Source organism: Thermobia domestica, chromosome 12 (genome assembly GCF_964235325.1).
Source record: "Thermobia domestica chromosome 12, izTheDome1.hap1.1, whole genome shotgun sequence".
Lineage (NCBI taxonomy): Eukaryota > Metazoa > Arthropoda > Insecta > Zygentoma > Lepismatidae > Thermobia > Thermobia domestica.
Window position 1 is genome coordinate 139,989,183 of NC_137465.1, and position 20,666 is coordinate 140,009,848.

Sequence of the window (20,666 nt, forward strand, 5' to 3'; positions counted from 1 at the left end):
GTTTGTGTCCGCCAGACCTTCTGAAGGAAAAGCCTGGACCAATTGCCATGTCCCAATGGTTGACGACAGTTTCTCGCATTTTCCGATTATATATGAACACCGAAAATCCCCAAGAAACACTTGGTTCACTTGCACAGTATATCAGTAAAGTATTTGCACAAATTTGTTTTGAAATAAATCTAAATTCTTCTGTCTCTCACCAACGGGACGCGACGCTTGTGGCTAGTCGCTCGATCTGCATCCTTTCTCCAAGAGGAATTAACAAGAATCCTGTATATTATGATTATCTCCAACGCTTACTCTGAACATCCGGAAAACTTGTTTTTGGCAATGATCACCGACAGGAGCCAGGACATCCAAGTTTTAGGATGGAGAAGAATAAAAAAGTATCGACAGAGAAAGAGATCAAGTCTACGTGAATTTGTTGTTCCGAAAATAAACTTAGACGCAAGTATATATCATGAGATGATCGATTGGTTCTCAACGGACGTCACCGAGAACCATTGAAAGACAAAGTTCTTCGAGCCAGATAGAAGAAAATATTAGAATGATGGCTAAAGCTTCTGAGGAAATCAGATGTTTTCCGCGCCATTCACAAGCGGTGGAATGGATGATTAAATTACCTAGATATAGAAACGTCAGCATTAGTGTGTAGAGCGGATCGAAGAGATGGCTTTATCATGGTAAAATTAGTCTCTTGAAGAAAAAAATGCAAAAGATGGACTCCCAGCAGGACTCTCAAATGTAAATGAGCCAAAAAACGGAAGCAAGAGGATAGGGGCGGATGGAACTCGATTTGCAGTCACCTCCGCGTGGTGGGTTCTGGGGAGTTCCGGACTGTATATACCAAGACGAGCTAAGAGCTACAAGGGAAGGTTTAACAACAAATTTTCATGACCTATATTCATAATGTGTTTTGAAAACATTAATGCAATTTCTTCGTCTAATTCATAATAATTTTTAACCACATAGGAACAATATTGCATCTCACTTTTAACTTGGGTTTTATATTCAGCCTCAAAATGCTTCAGTGTGAAAAATATAGCTGTGCAGCACAATTTTCTTCATAGTGCCGTGCGGGTTGCATAATCACAGCTATAAAAGTATTCAAGTCCCATGAGGCAAAGGAAGGAGATGACCAAACAAATCCAAATTTTCTGTGTAGACTACCACTAACACGAGCCAAATTTTCCGTAACCAGGCCAATCGAAATTCAAAAAAAAAAAAAAAAAAAGTTTTTTCGGCCCACCCTACTGTATATACACACAGTGCACGATTTATAATGTCCAACCATGATAAAGGAAAAACCAAAAGAGAGAGAGAGAGAAACTTTGCACGAAGCAACTATAGGAAGACAGACACATATCTACATAATATTGGCTAACATCACCGGATGAACAGTGTTGCCAACCCTATATATATATATATAGGGAACGCCGTTCATAATGCCCAAAAATGATAACGGACATTATGTTATATTTTTAATGGAATGACCTAAATTTGATTTCATAATTGCAATCAGCAATGAAAAAAGACAAAATAGATAGTACTCGCAGATCAGTGCTGCAAACTTCTCGATATAACGTCAGACATGTAACAAACTAAAACACCTTCGGTGCATATAGGGAATGAGCTACTGCTATCGATAGCAAAGTGCTCATCGAAGCAAGAAAATCAAAACGTTTATTTCAATAAGTTTTCCCAACTAATTCTAGTAAAAAGGACGCTAGTGAGATCCATCTTATCGTCAACCCCGACTTGGAGACGACAAAATTAACTTTATTTTTATATGTGTGTGTGCGTAGAACAATAACTCTTTGTTCGAAAAGTTGCTGAGAGACTTTTTCTGCTTCATTCCCATGAGAACGAAAATTAGCAAGTCACCCCAATTGCCTAAGTGACATCTACACTAATTTTTGATTGGACAATTTTTGGTCATTGACCAATAGTGGACAATGTTATATTAGGTGAGTGATTACTAATTGCGTGACCCACGGTGACCAGAAGAGGCGCAAATCAGTCGGACGACGAACATCGAAACCTCCATCACGGAGGGAACTCAGGCAAAGCGATTGGGGCAACGAACATTGAAACCTCCACAACGGAGAGGATGTGTAGAGCCCGACAAACGAATAGTGGACGATTAGGTTAAGTGGTTTAGCCGAACGACAGGTTAAGACGAACATTATTTTGGTGGTTTTAAATATAAGTGATTTGTGATTGTACGAAAAGAAAAGTATCTCTCTTGGTCATCAGGTAGAAGACACTTGTCAGTGGTCTTAGAGTGCAAAGAATTTTTGTTGGAAGAATACCAAATCGTCAGAGGACCATTTCATCATACATCTCGACAGGACAAGTTATTCTATGGAATTTTACCTGGATGAAGCTGTAAGTAAAGTGCCAATTTTGTTCTGAGACAGCGACAGGAATATTTAGTGGATTATCTCTCGCAAGAGCTATGTTTCTTCAATTGTGTTAAAATCTAAGATCATTCAAATAGCCACCAGGATTTTTTTTTTTAAAAAGAAAAAGTAAAAAGTAAGATTCATTACACATATTATTTTGTGAATAAGCCACTTGCGCCGCAAGTTAAATTTACATGTTTTGGTTTAATCGATCTTTAAGTAAAGAAAAGGAAAAGATTTTAGTTAGGACAACAGTTTATTTAATATTTTCACGGCCGTATAAGTAGTTCCTGTTGTAAAATGTCAATGTATTTCTTATTGTGTTCTGATGTGCATGCGAGATTACTTAATTAACGCAGTTATAGAAATATGTAATTTAGATAATTTTGAGATTGAAATATGATCATCTAAATGTATATGTTACCGGCGTAATCATTTAACATTGAATCTGACGATCCTTCATACCGTGAAGACGTAGGTTGTGGTACGTGCTTCTGATAATTGGCAGGAGCAGTGAGCTATCTCTCGCACCAAGTCCAAAAGGTAAAGAGAGGACTTAGAGTGTTAATTATTACACACATATAGCTCCAACACGACCGACCACGTTGCGTACCAACTCTCACTTAAATTCTTCCAAGTTTGAGTGACAGTTGGCAAAGCATGTTATGTATCTTTGTGGAGGGAGATGATTGGGAGATTTACACGTTAATGCATATTGATTATTGAGTGCAAGAATAAATAGAAGCGACCTTCCACACCAGCGATAACACTACTATTTGTGCACATTAAATTAAATACTGGTAAGAACTGTTTAAGGTGACTCCAAGTATAGAAGGGTCTGTTAAATAGTGCTGTCAGAACAGGAGAGAAACAAGTTGAGTTTGGAAATGGTGCAATAACTCGGAAAAGGTTACTAATACATTATGGTTAAAATTTATGAAGCAAGTCGGTTTGTCATAAGGAGTATTGTCACGTTTATGTGATATCGATAAGTGAAGTACTTACCGACATATTTAGTATCTTGCAAAAGCTGAGGATTTTGCGCTGTAAAAGATGGCAATGCTGTTTCAAAAACTTCCTACTTTCCCTCAGCGTTGGTGAAGTCGTGGAGAAATGGTTAGAACGAAATAGAAACATTGATGTATAGATATATGGTGAAATGAAACCCTTCTGAGTTCTTGAAACGAATAATTAAGCGCACTTTTATCAATATGAATGGTTCTTGAGCAAGTTACAGGAATTTACTTACAAGATGACACAAAGACGTGAAAGACAGTGAAGATATGCAATATTGCAACTTGGGAAGAGCAATATTGAAACAGTTCAATACTATCTGTAAATATTATCAACTTGTTACTAATTCCTGTTAGAAGCACGAATGAATGAAATAAGCAATGTAAGAGGGTGGTTTGCCAGCAGGATTCCTCGGACCAAGTGGTCAATGCTCTTGCTTCTTATGCGTGAGGTTGTGGGTTCGAATCCTAGTGTTGTAATTTTTTTTCGACAATTTAATATGGCTTTGTTCGGAGGGATGTCTGCCCTCGGCGAGCATAGGATCCATGGGAAAGGATAGGAAAGGTAGTGACTAGGATCTGTGAAAGGGAACCTGCTTTAGAACAATGTACTGTATTGAATGAACGGAATTCGATAAGCTGGAAGCAAGCAGGCAGGGTTGAAGCAGGTAAGCTGGAAGCAATAGTACAGCAGCAGTTTTGCACGCAGGAGATCTTAAGATCGAACTTGCCGGCCGGCCATCTTGACAGCTGTTGTCAGGAGTATGTCGCAAATTTTGTCAGGTGAATACGTAAATTCAATTTTAAAATAAGCCCTGACTATTATCGTTCCATTTGTTGTCGCGCCGAGGGATTCTTGAACATCCTGTACATTTCTGGCGACCTAAGTTCCCGATGCCTATAAAGCGCATAAAAACCGAATATTAATCTGCATGATGAGGTAGAAAGACAGAAGGCATGAATTGTATTGTGAGCCTTTACGTCACAAAATGTTGGTCTGTTTGCGACCACCATACCAAATTAAACATCTGTACTCTGCGCATGAACATTGTTGAATTGTTGCGTTTACGTACTGTCCCTAGTGTATTGTTTTCTTGAATTTGTATTACGAAGCAGCTCAGTGTATTTAGTTACCATTGCCAATTTCGTGAATACAGCAGTAGAAAATACGGATAGAAACTAACCATTATTGTCTAGTGTGGCAGACCATTATTTTTTGCGGAAATGTTTTAATGACACGAACCAATCAGAATTTCTACAATTCCAGATTTGAAACATAAGTAATACGAAGTAGTGTGTGTTAATACGTCACTCAATTGAAGGGTAGTTGTATTCTACGATTATGGATGTAGTGCATGTGGTGTACTGTTGTGCTAACACGTACTCTTAAAGTGCAAAATGGTCCGTTTTATAACTTCACAAAATAATGATATTATCTTTATTTACAGGGAGACGCAGAAATATATTTCTAGTGCTCGAATATTGTATACGAATCGACACCCAGACAGACTATAGTTTGAGAGCGTTTTACCGTATAATGAAAACATTTTCGGAAATGGGGAGTGTACACCCGAAACCGAAATGGCGACGAAGATTTGTAACAAATGTAAACGCAAAAGTTACTGTGTTAACAGTAGTGGTTCAACATCCTCATATTAGTTCACGTCAAATCGCGCGGCAATGTCGCCATGTAGTTTTTGTGTGTGTGTGTGTGTGTTTTGTTTTGTTTTTTGAAAACTATATCTGTTAAAATTCCACCCATTTCATATATCATTACATCAAGAATTGCCTGAAGACGACTTTCAAAATCGCATCAACTTTTGTGAGTGGGCATTACAGATAACACAAAACGATCTTACTTTCTTCTCACGGTGTATTATTTTCCGATTAAACAACGTTTACAAATCACGGATAAGTCAATAGGCACTGCTGATCTGTAGATAGTTAGATTATGCACTGCTGATCTGTAGAAAATCCCCACTAGGTTCGAGTGGTAGAACAACAGTGCAAACGGAATGTCGATGTTTGGTGCGGCATTATCGGTGACCAATTAATAGGACCTTATTTCATAGATCGTCGGACGGAGCACGATGCAGGGATTTCAGAATGGAAAGTTGTCGGAATTGTTATAAGCGACATCACTGCATATACGCCTTATATGTGATATCAACACTATGACTGTCTGACCCATAGTTTTTATCAAGCACGCGCTACTCTACACAAGGATTTCCCCAATCGATGGATTGGGCGTGCCATTTTTATTACTTGGTCCGCTCGTTCGCCAGATTTGTTACCTTTAGATTTCTATCTGTGGGATGTACTCAAAGACGCATCTAAAGCCACCCAAAACAACAGCAAATATGTGACAGCGAATTCATTGTGCGTGCGTTGATATTCCTCTACGAACATTAGATGGCATTCAGTTGAGTTTTATCGCTTGTATTGTAAAGTGCATTGAAGTACACAGCCACCATACTGAACATTTGTCCCAATGAACGGTAGGGTGTGTCAACATACAGTTCTGCCATAACGAATGTGAACTAAACTGTTAAGGTATGTATCACATATTTCAAAGATTTTCACATACAATGTTACGATTCTTCCTCATCGTGTTACATACCGCTTCATAAGGTTATCTGTATCTCCAGATCACTCGCAAATCCTATTGTTTAATACCACAAGATCTCGCATGCAAAACTACTGCTCTACCATTAACCTCTTCTGCTTGCTTATCGAACTCTGTTCATTCAATACCGTTCAAAGCAGTTGGTCCCTTTCACAGACCCTAAACATTATATTTCCTATCCCTTCCCATGAACTCGATGCTCGCCGAAGACTGTCATCCCTTCAAACGAAACCATAATAAATTATAATAATAATAATATAATACGATTTTTCTTTACGACTACCATACTTTCTTCTCTCCTTTCGTCGATCAAAAGTAAAAATACATTAAAATAGAAAATAATAAAGTCAACTTTGTCTATATCCTCTTGTTTAAGCAATATTTTTTTTTTCGTGAACATATTATAAAGCACAACCAACACATCAATGAAACAACTGCTAAAAAAATTAAGAATATTGATATTGATGTTATTTGATAGATGTATATAGATATTATTTTGTAAAAATATTTGGTAGAGGAAATACGAAACTCTTAGAACTCAAATTTGTTCGAAAAGAAGTACATTTTCAACATAAAAATTAAAATTAAAAACTTTACCTATGAAGTTTCGGAATGGCATGTGCGGCTGTCTTCCGAACGTACGGTGACATATCTGATGCAGAGTCCTTAATCGCTAGCATTACAATAGGAACTATCATTGGTACTCGAATGCTAGACAGAACTCTCAACGCACTAGCTCTAATTAATTGATTGGGGTCCTGAAATAGCAAAATGAAGCATTACTACGTAATATCGAAGTAACTGCGTAAGGAACTTTTAATAAATATAAAAAGCTTACCTCATAAGCTTGCAATATTACAAGGACCATACATAATAATAATAATACAATCACCTGAAAACGCTGTGAATCAAGAAGTAAAAGGAACATAGATGCAAAGGATAAAAATTGACTATGACTTAATCTACATAATTGACTATGCAAGCTGTCCGTAAAGGAAACAACTGAACTGTGTCAGATCATAGCATATTTCGAATCTACATGTTAAACGAAAACTTACAATGCAAAATTTCTTATTTAGTGTTGCAAACTAAGGACTGTACATGCAAAATCTGAATTCCTTTATCACACTAATAGCACAACTGAGATGGACAGGACAACGCGTACACAAAGTACTTTAGTGATGGATACCACAGTCACGACATGATGCGTTTCGAATGAATAGGAATTAAATTTCAAGGGGGTGAAAAGGAGGTGGGCTGATAAGGGCCATTTTTCGCCCATCAGGCCCGAGATGTGAAATGCATGATTTTCAATAGTATAACTCATAAAAATAAGAAAACAAATATATTTTGACAGAAAGCACTATCAGCAAGAGTTAAAAAAATAAACAAAGACGTAAGTCGTGTGTTAATGAAAGAACGTAAACACTAATGTAATGAGTTGGGATCCATAACAGCAATAGTAAATAGAACACTAACGGCAAGAATAAGAAGATTGAAGTCTACTACGACTATCAGATCAATATATTGCATGGGAAATAATCAAACATAGATAATAATCAGACAGCTGAAGACACTTGTAGCTAGTTTGCAGATTAGACATCGTGCTTGCTGTCGTCATTCGAATCGCCACTGGAGCATCCTGCAGCGGCGGCATCTTGTAGTGTATGAATATATTCTAGACTTGGTTTCTTAACTGCGGTGGAATTGTGGCGCCAGTAAGCCAGGAACCATAGTAGGGAAGCAACATGCGCACAACATCCGACGACCCGTGCGTCTACTTTACATTGACAGTACCACTATATGTGTGCGACGTTGCTTTGCTCTGTTTTGATCCAAATATTACAGGTTTTGGATCTTATGTGTCGTGATCGTAACTGAACTCGGAGAACAGAAGCATCGTAATGATGTATGTACAGAGAGTACATACCTTCGTCACTTAAGTGCTCGTGAGTATAAGATTGGCTTTATTTAAGTTGATATATGGCAAGAGTTAATTGCCGTACCTCATCCCAAGTTAGCCGTGGAAAATCTTGAAGATCTGTCTCGGTTAACTTAGCCCAAATTACCTTTTTCGAGCCCAGCCTTGTTGGTCGACCATCTGTTTTAAGTAATTAGGTTTTTTTAACTAAAGCCAGCATCCACTGAGCGATTATTTCATCATCTTAGGTGTTGTGAATCCTTGTAGGATAGAAAGCATTGAGAAGAGCACATATAATTCGCACATAGTCACCAATATAAGGTATTTGCGTATTGGGTACCACTTTATCCAATGTGCGCCAGTTTTTCAACTTCCATTAACGGCTTCGACGACCCATCGAACTTTCGTCACAAGACGCGCCTCGTTAGCATCCGCTGTTCTAAACTGTGGCTGCTTATTGAGTAATCTAGGCATTTCAGGTACGAGACCCATTTCTTCCAGAGGTGCCAAACAATCACTGAAGCCTCTATCAACAATCAGAACATCGTTTGGCTGCAGCCACTCTCTGTTATTGTGTGCATCTTTTTTTTTTTTTAAGATATGAGTGAGTATGTTAGCGTCATTGTTCTTTGAATCCGCGAAGTAAGGTCCAAAGACATTCAAAATGTAACCTGTCGTCGTGACCAACATCAGAGGCTTCACGAAAGGTCTTCCTTTGTGTAACGAGAATGATCGTCGCTGAAAGGAATAGTGAGAACTCATCTGGATGTAAATGTAAGTGCCATCAGCAACAAGTATTACAGTATCATTGTCGTCGTGGGGAATGAATAATCGTAGTGCTAAAGACCTCGTATGGTTTTCCTGGTGGTGTGTTCCGTTCCAAGGTATAGTGGAACAAAGTTCTGCATCAAAGCCTCACGTGCAGAGTGCACAGAAAATGATATTCTTCGTTTTCTGACATTGAATAATGTAGACAGAACACCATTCGAGAGACCCGTTCGAAGCTTTACAAGTAACACTGCCAAACAAGTACGAGAGGATCTCTGTGTTGAGGAACGCATTTTGGACTTAACTAGGTCATAAATACAGTTAAAATCAGACATTGATATATCCATGAGAGTATAATAATCGGAGTCGGAAAATCGTCCCGGTGAGTCGAAATCGATACCTTTCTTCTATGCTACCTTTTTGATATTGTTTATCAGGCTTTCAATATATTTCGCAGACATTGTTGTCTTCTCACTTACAGGACGTACAGCTTGCAGAGCCTCCTCACGGAATAGAAAAAAAATACGGACTCCTTAAGATGCGCTTAACAGCAGCGTTTTCCCGACGAAATATAGATTCCGTAAAGGCATGCGTTGGAGCTGCTTTTGGTACAGCTACTAAGTATTTCTTACGCTTACATATTATACAACAGCTATTAGAGTTGCGACAACGAGGTATTGCTAACTCTATTTTAGAACTCTTACAGGTGGTGTCGACGGCAGTACTCGTAGACGAACGATCTCTTTGTACAACAGACTAAGTCATAGGGGTGCTATATATATATATATATATGGGGGTGGGGTGGGGGTGTTTGTGGGTATGGGTATGTATTAGCTTGGATCGGATGCATCTGGTTGCTATTGTTGGTCGTTCTTTTTCATCTTTCCCTCAGTATTGCAATATAACGTATCAATGAATTCTCATCAGTACTTCATTGACGCGTGGTATGTATGATTGTTCGATATATATATATATATATATATATATATATATATATATATATATATAAAAGAGAACGCACAAATCCTTTGTGAACTCATCACGCTAATACGGCTGAACCAATTTCTTTCATTTTTGGGGGGTTGTTAGGATTTGGACCCTAGATGGTTTTTATCATATCACTTTAATTTTTAATTACCAGTGTCTTGAGATAATTGACCATTCAAGTGTCCATACGTACAAATCCTTTGTTATTAGTTCATCATAGGTAAAAATAAACGTATTTATATGCAACCCGCATGACCATGTGACTCGGCGGGTTAACATAAATGACAGGCGCTATAATGTTAACATTTACTGCAATTTGAAAGCGAAAAAGTAAAAATTATCTAAGTAACAAAGTTTATTGCGTTCCGGGGTGACCGCAGCGAAGCGGGGCGGGTTAACATAAATGACAGGCGATATAATGTTAACATTTACTGCAATCCGCATGACCGTGTCACTCGGCGGGTTAACATAAATGACAGGCGCTATAATGTTAACATTTACTGCAATTTGAAAGCGAAAAAGTAAAAATTATCTAAGTAACAAAGTTTATTGCGTTCCGGGGTGACCGCAGCGAAGCGGGGTGAACGCTGCTAGTATATATATATATATTGCAGAATTCTATGCCATTCTGCGACTGGTTTTCCTGCTCGCACTTTTACTCAAACCACTTTCAGAAATGACACGCTTTCTCAATACTCCATAACGTGCTGTCTCTATTTTTGCTGCCCTACACACACATCCGCGCAAACAATACATTTTTAAATATATTTTATTGACATACTGAGCATGTATTTTCAATCACAATCAGTAAATAACATCAGAGCTGGAGTCTCCAGTTGAACTCGTACATTACAGCGTATAAACGGTAGACATCGCTCTATACTCTCGCGCAATACATTTTGTTCTCTAACAGGTAAAAGAACACACTGAACCAAAATCAATTAGTACTCATATCAAAGGTTACACAGCGTTATATTATGACGAGTCAGATTTATTTTGGTTCATCGACTCCTTCTTCCTATAAGCCTCCATCAAAGACAGCAAACAGTATCAAAATGTCGCAAAACGCTGAAACCAACTATTTTTGGGCACTCATTTCTAAGACTTACTATTTTCTTTATGACATATCCATTATCTTTACATATGTAACATATCTTCTAGTATAAAAATACATTGAAAAGTTGTCGGAATCGGACACTTTATTTTTCCGTTGTCTGATGGGCGAAAAATGGTCCTTATCCGCCCACCTCCTTTGAGGATTTTTTCGAAAGACTACTTAAAAGTAAGTGCTTAGGTAAGTATGTAACACTGCTTAAAATTGTGTATTTGTGACAATATTTAAAATGATTGTTGTTTTCCTTTGCTTTAATAATATTAAAGCAATAGCATTTGGCAGCTGTAATTACAATTTTCCAGTTATATAATTTTAAAGTGTTGCAAACTTGAGCATTGCTTGGCATACCTCCGGAACGGTTTGAGGTATAAAAGTATTATAATCAGAAAAATGGTTTCTTCGTTCATTGAAAACGTAAGATGTTAAATTCAGTATATAAACTCGTAAGTAAAAATAAGAAAATACATGTTTCAGCGTTTTCGAAAATTTCACTTCGAAAGAGGAACAATTTCTATAATATTGAAATTTTCCTTCATTTATTTACTAGGTGCCAAATGTGGGGATTCGCTTAAGTTGGAGATGTAAAACTCGGTTTATGAACTCTTAAGTAAGAATATTAGAATCCGTGTTTCAGTGTTTTCAAAAATCCTGCTTCTAAGGAGAGGGTGGAGGGTAATTTCTATAATATTGAAATTTTCCTTATATATTTACGAAGTGCCGAATGTGGAGTTTTGCTTAAATTGAAGACAGAAAATTCGGTTTATAAACTCATGTATAAAAATAATGAAACACATAATCAGCGTTTTCGAAAATTCCTCTGCTAAGAGAGAAAAACTAAGGTCGGTTATGTAAAATTTAAATTTCCCTTTATTAAGAAAGTATCCAATGTGAGAATCCGCTTACGCTGAAGGTGTGAAATTCAGTTTATAAACTCATGTATAGTCTATAAACTAGTAAATATGAGAATGTGTTTCGCCGTTTTAGAAAATTAACCTGCTAAAGGGAGAAAGAGGGGGCCGTTTTTTTCTATCCTATTAAAATTTCAATTATTATTATTATTTTTATTATTATTATTATTATTATTATTATTATTATTATTATTATTATTATTATTATTATTATTATTCACAAAGTATCATATGTGGGAATTTGCTTAAGTTAGAGACGTCAAATCATATATAAATTGTTAAATACAAATAATGACACATGTGGTTCAGCATTTTGGAAAATTCTGCTACGGGGAAGAGTTGGTCATTACTATAATAACAAAATTTCCCTTTTTTAATGAGGAAGTGTCCATTGTGAGAATTTCCTCAAGTTGGAGATATGAGAATTGGTATAAAACTCTTAAATAAAAATAGTACATCTTTCAGCTTCAGTGAAAATTCCACTTCTGAAGAGGATAAGGAGGACAATTCCATTAATATTAAGATTTTGCATGATTTATTCAGAAAATGCTTAATGCAAGAATTTACTTACGTTGGAACTATGAAATTCGTTATATAATCACCTATTTATAAACACGGGAAACAAGTATTTAAGCTTTTCTGAAAATTCCGCTTGTGGAAGGGGATGATATGTACGATTTTATGGAGGAATGAAAGCGATTCAGAAAGTTGAAGCCATGTTAGTAATATATGTAGACTTGGAAAGAAAGCTCCTTTTATTACAAAAACAATAAATAAGAAAGGGTCTTTTTAAATACGTATGCTAAGAGAGCCAAAGGTAAAAAGAGGATTCATTGTTTTGCCCAGAATAGAGTACCACATAAATAACTTTCAGCGTTTTTAAAAATTTGAGTTTTAAGAGGAAAAAAGGCATTCTCTATTATTTTTTTACTCCGCACTGAAAGCAATTTTGTCTGTGTTGTAATCGTATCACAGGGAAATAGTGGAAATCTTTCAAATTAAATTTGGAACGTATTTACTATCTATCTCGCGTTTTGTCTGTGTTGTAATCGTATCACAGGGAAATAGTGGAAATCTTTCAAATTAAATTTGGAACGTACTTACTATCTATCTCGCGCTCACTAGTTTGATTAAGGGTATATCTTAAACGGGTACGGAATTCAAAATCAATGCAGTAAATAGGGTATTTCATGAGTCCCTTTCGTCAGGAAGATGAAAATCCATTTAAACTCCTCATTACAAATAAGCGAATAATAAGTGATACAAATAAGCGAATAATAAGTGATACAGAATTTTCCAAAATTCCAGTTTTAAGGTAGAGGAATTTGCAATTTCTATATTTTGTCGCCATACTGAAATATATTGTCTAGTATCTGTGATAGCATATCTGATTAATGCTAAAATGTGCTGATATTTGATTTATGGAAAATGTCAGTTTTCCCCCCTATTAGTTTTGGAGTTATAAAGTAATCTCGAGTTAAAAAAAAAAAAAAAAAAGAGAGAGAGAGAGAGAAAGAGAAACTCTGTTTCTCTCTCTCTCTCTAAAACAGGTTATATTTTAGGAAAGAAAGCATATTGAAAGTGAAAAAAAATCTCCGTATCCTATTTTTTGGACTTACACTCAAAGAAAAAAAAGTGAATATCATACGTCAACAAATAAAGCAGACTGATTCAGTCTTATTTAAAATGAATTCTGAAATAAAATAGAAATTCAATTGCATGTTAAACCTCAATTTATCTACACTATCTTTAAAAAAAAAAAAAAAAAGATAAGGAATGCCGTACCTTCAGAGCTCTCTGGAATGTAGATATCGAAAGCAAAGCAAGGTCTTGTTGTTCTTCTGCGTACCGTACTAAGTAAACGTACACCAATTTTTTTACTTCAATATTTTTCGACACAACATTTTTCACCACAGCTGGAAATAGATCAGAGGCATCCCTTCCTTTAGCAATCATCTGAAAGAAATAAGATATATCATTATACCAAAGCATATCATAATTTTTTTCAGTTCAACTAATGCGTTAAATACTCGTCTCCACCAGGAAGTCAAATTTTCTAATTTTTGCTTGATTTTGCGCATTATACTGTCTTAACTTTTACTTCAATGTGATCAGTCTCTTCAGGTTAGCTATATATTTTTGTCTTTTTTCATATTTGCATGGCTCGCCTACACATTATCATCCTACTGCAACTGATGACAACTTCCTTGTCACTCAAAACACAAGAATACGAGAGCGGTTTGATAAGCGTGCAAAGTCCGAGAGAGGGCAACACTGATGCGTACCGAGGTGATTGTCAGTTAGTAACATCTCTTGGAAGAACATACACCAAGTGGCAACCAGATCTGTTTAGTGCTCTGTGTTTGGCGTGCGGTTAAATTGGGTAAGTCGAATGAGTTTCACAAACATGGATGAAAGAGAATTTTGTGTGGTGATCAAACATTATTTTATGAAAGGTACTTCGCCTCAGAAGACGAAGGAGAAGCTAGATAAACATTATGGTGAATCTGCACCTTCGGCTAGAATAGTGTATAACTAACTAACTCTATGGCCTATGGAACCCGGAGGTTTAATGCCGCGTTCACAAAAGCTCTCCACTGACTTCTATCCTTAGCCAATTGGATCCAGTTTCTACTTTGTATTCCAATCTCTGCGAGATCCATCTTAATATTGTCCTCCCATCTGCGCCTAGGTCTTCCTAATGGTCGTCTCCGATTGGTCTTCCAGTCAAGACTTTGAAAACGTTTCTACTTTCTACATGACCCGCCCACCTAAGCCTTCTAGACTTGACGACCCTAACAATGTTGGGTAAACCATATAACTTATGTAGTTCCTCATTATGAAGTTTCCGCCATTCCCCATTCCCGTTCCTCTTGGGTCCGAATATTCGTCTCAGGATCTTGTTCTCAGTGTATAAGTGGTTTCAAAATTTTCGGAGTGGCCATATGAGCAAAAGTGACAGTGAACGTTCTGGACGCCCTATCGGGATCACTACACCAAAAATCATTGAGAAAATCCATGATATGGTCATGGATGATAGACGAATGAAGGTGTGTGAGATTGCTACTGCTATGGGCACTCTAGTGAAAGGGTACATAATATTTTGCATCAACACTTGGGCATGAAAAAGCTATCCGCACGATGGGTGCCGCGATTGCTCACAGTGGATCAAAAACGAAATCGTGTGAGGTGTTCCCAGGACGGTGTGCGGCTGTTTCAACGGAATCCACAGGACTTTAAGTATCGTTTCGTCACTGTGGACGAAGCGTGGATACACCACTACACACCTGAAACCAAAGCACAGTCCAAACAATGGGTTGCCAATGGAGAATCTGCACCAAAGAAGGCGAAGACCGTTCCTTCACCCGGGAAAGTGATGGCGACTGTCTTTTGGGATTCTCAAGGCATAATTCTCATCGACTATTTAGCAAAGGGGAAAACTATTACAGGTGAATATTATTCATCGTTATTGCACCGCTTAAAAACTGAGCTGCAAGAAAAACGTCCACGATTGGCCCACAAAAAAGTTATTTTCCATCATGACAATTCCCCAGTGCACTGATCTGTCATTGTAGCCGCAAAATTGATCGAATTAAAATTCCAACTCCTTCCGCATCCCCCTTATTCGCCAGATTTGGCCCCCTTGGTCTTCTACTTGTTTCCCGATCTGAAGAAATAGTTGGTGGGACGCAGATTTTCGTCAAACGAGGAAGTGGTTGTAGCAACTATTTTGCAGAGTTGGACCAGGGGATCAACAAACTGGAACAGCGTTGGACGAAGCGTATCAGCCTCAAAGGAGACTACGTTGAAAAATAAAATAATGTTATCCCTGAAAATGCAGTAGTTTTCAATTTTTCACGGACTTATCAAACCGCCCTCGTAATAATACCCGTTACTCATATGCTTCCTCTAAAGTGAATGAGATCGTCCTTAAAAACGAGACATACGCTCAGGGTATATGAGTAACAGCGGGTCACGTAATTTGACAGCTGAAGCTAATACATGTGCACAAAAATGTTGGAATACTTACCATTAGACGTAAGGTGTGGTGCTGTGAAGATAAATGAACTTTCCGCAAGACTGCACTTCATTTTACAATTTTATTTCGATAAAGATGCAAATGCTGCGCAGACCGGTGAAAAAATGTGTGCTATTTATGGACAAGATACATTCTCAAAAGAAACATCCAAATGATGGTTCAATTGCATTAGTTCTGGAAATTTCAATGTCCACGTTGCTCCTCGCAGTGGACGACCAATTACAACGAAAGTGGATGATATCTTGGCAAACAGAAGTCGTGCAAGATCGGCAGGGCCGCTTTTCCGCTTAGGCACGCTAGGCACATAAAGATTTTGAGATTTAAAGATTTTGGGGCGCCGAAACGGAGGGGGAAAAAATTAAAAAACGCTAATGTAGAAAACGTCATTTCCGTTCCGCTTGAGCTACCTGGTTACGAACAAACTAGATCGGTGGCTAATGTAAGTGTGAATTTTACTTTTGTTAATTGAAAATAGAGATTTATATTAATAGATAAATACGAATACTTAAGGACAGTTGTCTTAGGATAACTGGAGGTGAAAACAAACTATTAACTGTACTAATATTAGGAAAAATACGTGTTTTCTGCTGGTAACAGACAATAGTCGAGACTGTGGAAATGATTATTTGTGCACTTTTTAATTATAATAATTTACTAAAAACCTATAAATGCAATCTTCGTCCATTTAAAACTACTAGCTTGTCACTCAATATGATAAACTGAACACCAACACGATGAAAGAATAAAGAAAAGAAAACAATTATAATATACTTTTGATGAGTTGAATGTATTATTATGAAAAGCGCGCCCAATAAAAGGCCTGTACACGCATGGGATTATCTTGCCACTTGCTTATTTAGCAGCAATTATCAGCGTTTGTTTGTAACAATCATGGCTGCGCCAAGTCAAGGTGACAGCAGACGACTTTACCAGGGGGTGCTCTGGAAATAGTGGTGGGCGTAACAATTTGAAGTGCCTAGGGCGCCGGGGAGGTTAAAAGCGGCCCTGAAGATCGGTATGTTCGGTGATAGATGTTTAGATCACCGATAACCTAAACATCTATCACTAAACAGTGGTAAACCATTTGGAGAAAGCTTTCTCGATGTTTTAGTGCTACATGATCTGATTAAAAAACATTTACTCGATCGAATTTCCATCTACGGATCTCCACTGAAACGTAACGAACTCGAAGCGGTTGATTATATGTATATGTGTAACTTACAACAGCAATGTGCGAAAAGAAATCGTGGTTCATTGGAGAAGAAGCTTCACAGTTTGCGACAAACCCCACACTCACACCCAGGAAGCTTATGTCGTGCGTTTGGCAGTATTGGAAGGGCATCATGCATCACGAGCTGATGCCGCCGGGCAGAACAATAGACTCTGACCTGTACTATAGACAACTAGCGCGAGTGCACCTGGCAATTCAAAAAGAATGGCAGGAACTGGTCAACAGAAAGGGTACTGTATATCGCCTTGACAACATCAGATCGCATACATTTAAAAGACCCGCTGAAAATTCAAGGAACTTGGCAACATTAGATACATTCATCCTATAGGATGGACCTGGCAGCATTAGATGCAATGTGATTGATTTTTCTAGTTCCATGTTATTATTTCTAGCTTTCTTCAGACAGCGCCCAACTTTCAGACGAATGACTATAAATAAAACCAATACAGTCTGCAAACAAAACAAATTAAATCAACTAACTTGTTGAATGACTCTTTTAATTTAGATTAACTACAATTATCCGTAGTACAAGTCTCAAAAATGGGTAAAATTCTCACCTCTAGGATCAACCAATATGGTCACCCAACTTGGAAGTAGTTTACCGACGAAGTTTGTCATATATATATTATATTCGTAATTTGTTTCTGATTAAAAATTAACTCGAAATTCACATACTTATAGTTCGCGTTATGGGAACGTAATTCCGCCACCGTGTTCAACTTAATAATTCATTCGTACCTTACGGCACTGAAAATGAAAGGAATCCATTTAGTTTAACGTCCCACGTGTGTGCCCTTTAACCAGACGGAGACGGATAAATGAAAGTAAGCGATCAAGATTTTTTTTTTTTTTTTTCGTCTTCCCACCGGTTTATGGAATTACGTAGCTTCTTAAAATGTGATCCAATTTTAAACAAGTGTTTTTATAAAAGAAATATTTTATATTTACTTTCAGATGAATGTAGTTAATGTATACCATTGGGTAATATGACCATCTTATAGTGTCAAACCCTGTTGGGAACTCACAGGTTCGGATCCCACGTTAAGCTATAGAGCCATGTCTCATGAAGTTTCGGTGCTGAAAGGGACGCTAAACTCCAATTCAACCTTGCAACCAACACACAGTGCGAAAGATTAATAATACCATTTAGCAATGAGAAGTTTGACAGACTATTCCTATATACCAAAAGACAATTTACAATAAAACACAAATCGATAAACAGTAGAAGCCGCAATAATACTCGCCTTTACAGTCAACAACGAAAAGTTTCGTACTTCGAAAGTGAATCCTATTATCAAAATTTTTCTCGCTACCTTTAAAATTAGTGTACCCGCAAGAACCTCTTAATTTTACTTTTTGTGACAAATTGTAAAAACATAAGAATCTGGGGAAAGGGGGTGGGTCAAATCATCTAAGTCCTACCTACCCTCTTTCGAGTCGATCTGAAAAATGTAATACGACACTAACAGACGTTGTGTTGCTCATTACAGTACATAAATCATAGTCGTGCAATAACTATAAAAGGACTAATTACTTTAAACATCAATAAAATATTGCTTTGATCATATTACACACAGGGTCGAATTTAGGCATGGGCCACATGGGCCCAGGACCAGGGCGGCAATTTTTAAAGATATTTAAGAAACAATAAAACTATTGAAAATACATATTTCACCAACGACTCAATAATATAAGCGAAAATCATTTTTTAAAATGGCTATGACTACAATAATATTGTAGCAGATTAGTCATAGCAAATATTGTCATAAGTCAGTTGGTTATTATGGTGGTTTGATCAGTTGTCGGTGGATCAGCTGAAAAGGGCGGCAGTAGGCAGCTAGGAGTAGTATTGGTGATTAGGGGCAGCAATTTCGCTAGGGCTCATGGGCGCAAAACATGGAAATCCGGCCCTGATTACACATTATTTTGAAATCTCGTAAAATTATAATCTTAGTATCTTAGTACTTACACCAATAATTCTCTTCATGGCCTCCAACTTTAAACTGTCTTTATTGCTGTCCAACATTTGCTTTAGGTCTTCATGTCTGTGAAAAAATAAAATTAATACGAAAGACAATTATATTGAAGAATTTATTCACAACAAATCATTCACTGCTAAAAAGAAAGAAAAAAAAAAGGTTTCAAGGTAGAGACAATTGTTTAAATAATGTTTTTAAGTTTTAAATGCAGTGTGTAATATGTGTACAAGAAAAATTACTTCTTCTGTGAGAACATACACAATAACTCCGAGTATAGAATTATTACATGTCTCCCTACCCCTTCCCCAGGGCTACAATAGGGAATTCCCAAAATTCATATCATACCAGTACGGATTCCAAATCAAATGAGAACTCTTTGCAATCATGTATCGATCCTTTAGCGCTTGTAATCTCCGACACAAATTATATATAGCGTTTCCGGTCGACTTGCTTCAATGCAGATAAATTTAGTCCCACTAGCCTTCAATATGTTACATTAATCTCAGGGTTGGCTGGTTTAAACCAAAAAATGAAAAATGTTCGTAAAAGTGTAAGTGTTCATAAAGTCTTGATGAACACATATTTGTGGGTTATCACGTTTCACTCTCGTATATTATTTTTATTATGTTCAGACCTAAATTCCCCATTCATTACTCAAAGAGATTTTACCACAAAAGCAACTTTTGTCTTTTTATAAGTTTATGAATGTTTCTTTTGTGATTTGTTATGCAATGCATATAGTTTGTTATGCAATTGCAATCAAAGAAAAATTCTAAATACTGTTTCGTTTTAATAATGCTTACTATTGATAAAATACATCGAAATGACATACTTCTTTTGAGGGGAAGGGGTCATACAAACCCCACGAGAGACATTTGTTGAAATCAGAAGTATCTTTGAAAAAAATGAAATCTTTAAGTTTTACGTCCCACGGTTGTGCCAGTTAGGCTAAAGGAGACGGTGATGATGAGAGATGATTGAAATGGTGGAATGAAGAAAGTGGGAGGAAACGGGAGAACCCCGAGAAAACCCACGAGCAGGGTGTTTGTCCACCACAAAGTCCACACGGCGCGAGCTGGGATCGAAGCAGGGACCCCAAGCACCGGAGGTGAACGCTCTACCACTGAGCCACCGCGCCCTCTTAGAAGTATCTTTGGTATCTGTTTATGTATAAATGGGTCAGAGCCAAAATGGACTCAAATAATTCGTATCTTTATTCACTTTTCTTACTGATATGCAAATTAAGACGTTGTATTTCTCTAACTTGGACTAATAGAAGTCGTAATGAACTAACTTGGACTAAATTAGTTCTTCTGCGCTCTGCAGTATTTTGAAATTGTCCATATGTAATTCTGTGGTTTCACTTGTGCAACTATTTATCCTTTTGTCCTTCTGAAATGACTCTTGATAATTATATTAACAAGTATGTTAAGATCAGTACAACGTATTTTTATCAGTCCTTCGTGAATGAGTCGGCAGACGTACCGAACTTGTGGCCAATTAGTCCCGGTTTCGAGCTCAAATGGAGGACAATTTCTCTTGGATGTACACCGAGAAGCGGTTTGGATTCCGCTTTAAGCTTATGTGATCCCTTCCAGCATAACCCGGTTGTTGCATAATAATACTAAGGCGAAACATACTTATTTTTGTCCATATGTGATATAAATACATAGAG

At 37.2% G+C, this 20,666-nt stretch overlaps 1 protein-coding gene across 1 annotated transcript in view; it reads right to left on the bottom strand.

The window, feature by feature from the left end:
* Nucleotides 1-20,666, bottom strand: part of rb (adaptor related protein complex 3 subunit ruby) — a 103,120-nt gene that overhangs the window by 63,118 nt on the left and 19,336 nt on the right. The window contains exons 2-4 of the mRNA XM_081734160.1: nt 18,982-19,057; nt 13,528-13,698; nt 6,642-6,802 (exon numbers count right to left, since the gene is read on the bottom strand). Of these exons, the coding sequence (XP_081590286.1) occupies nt 6,642-6,802; nt 13,528-13,698; nt 18,982-19,057 (408 nt within the window). The remainder of the gene's footprint in view (nt 1-6,641; nt 6,803-13,527; nt 13,699-18,981; nt 19,058-20,666) is intronic.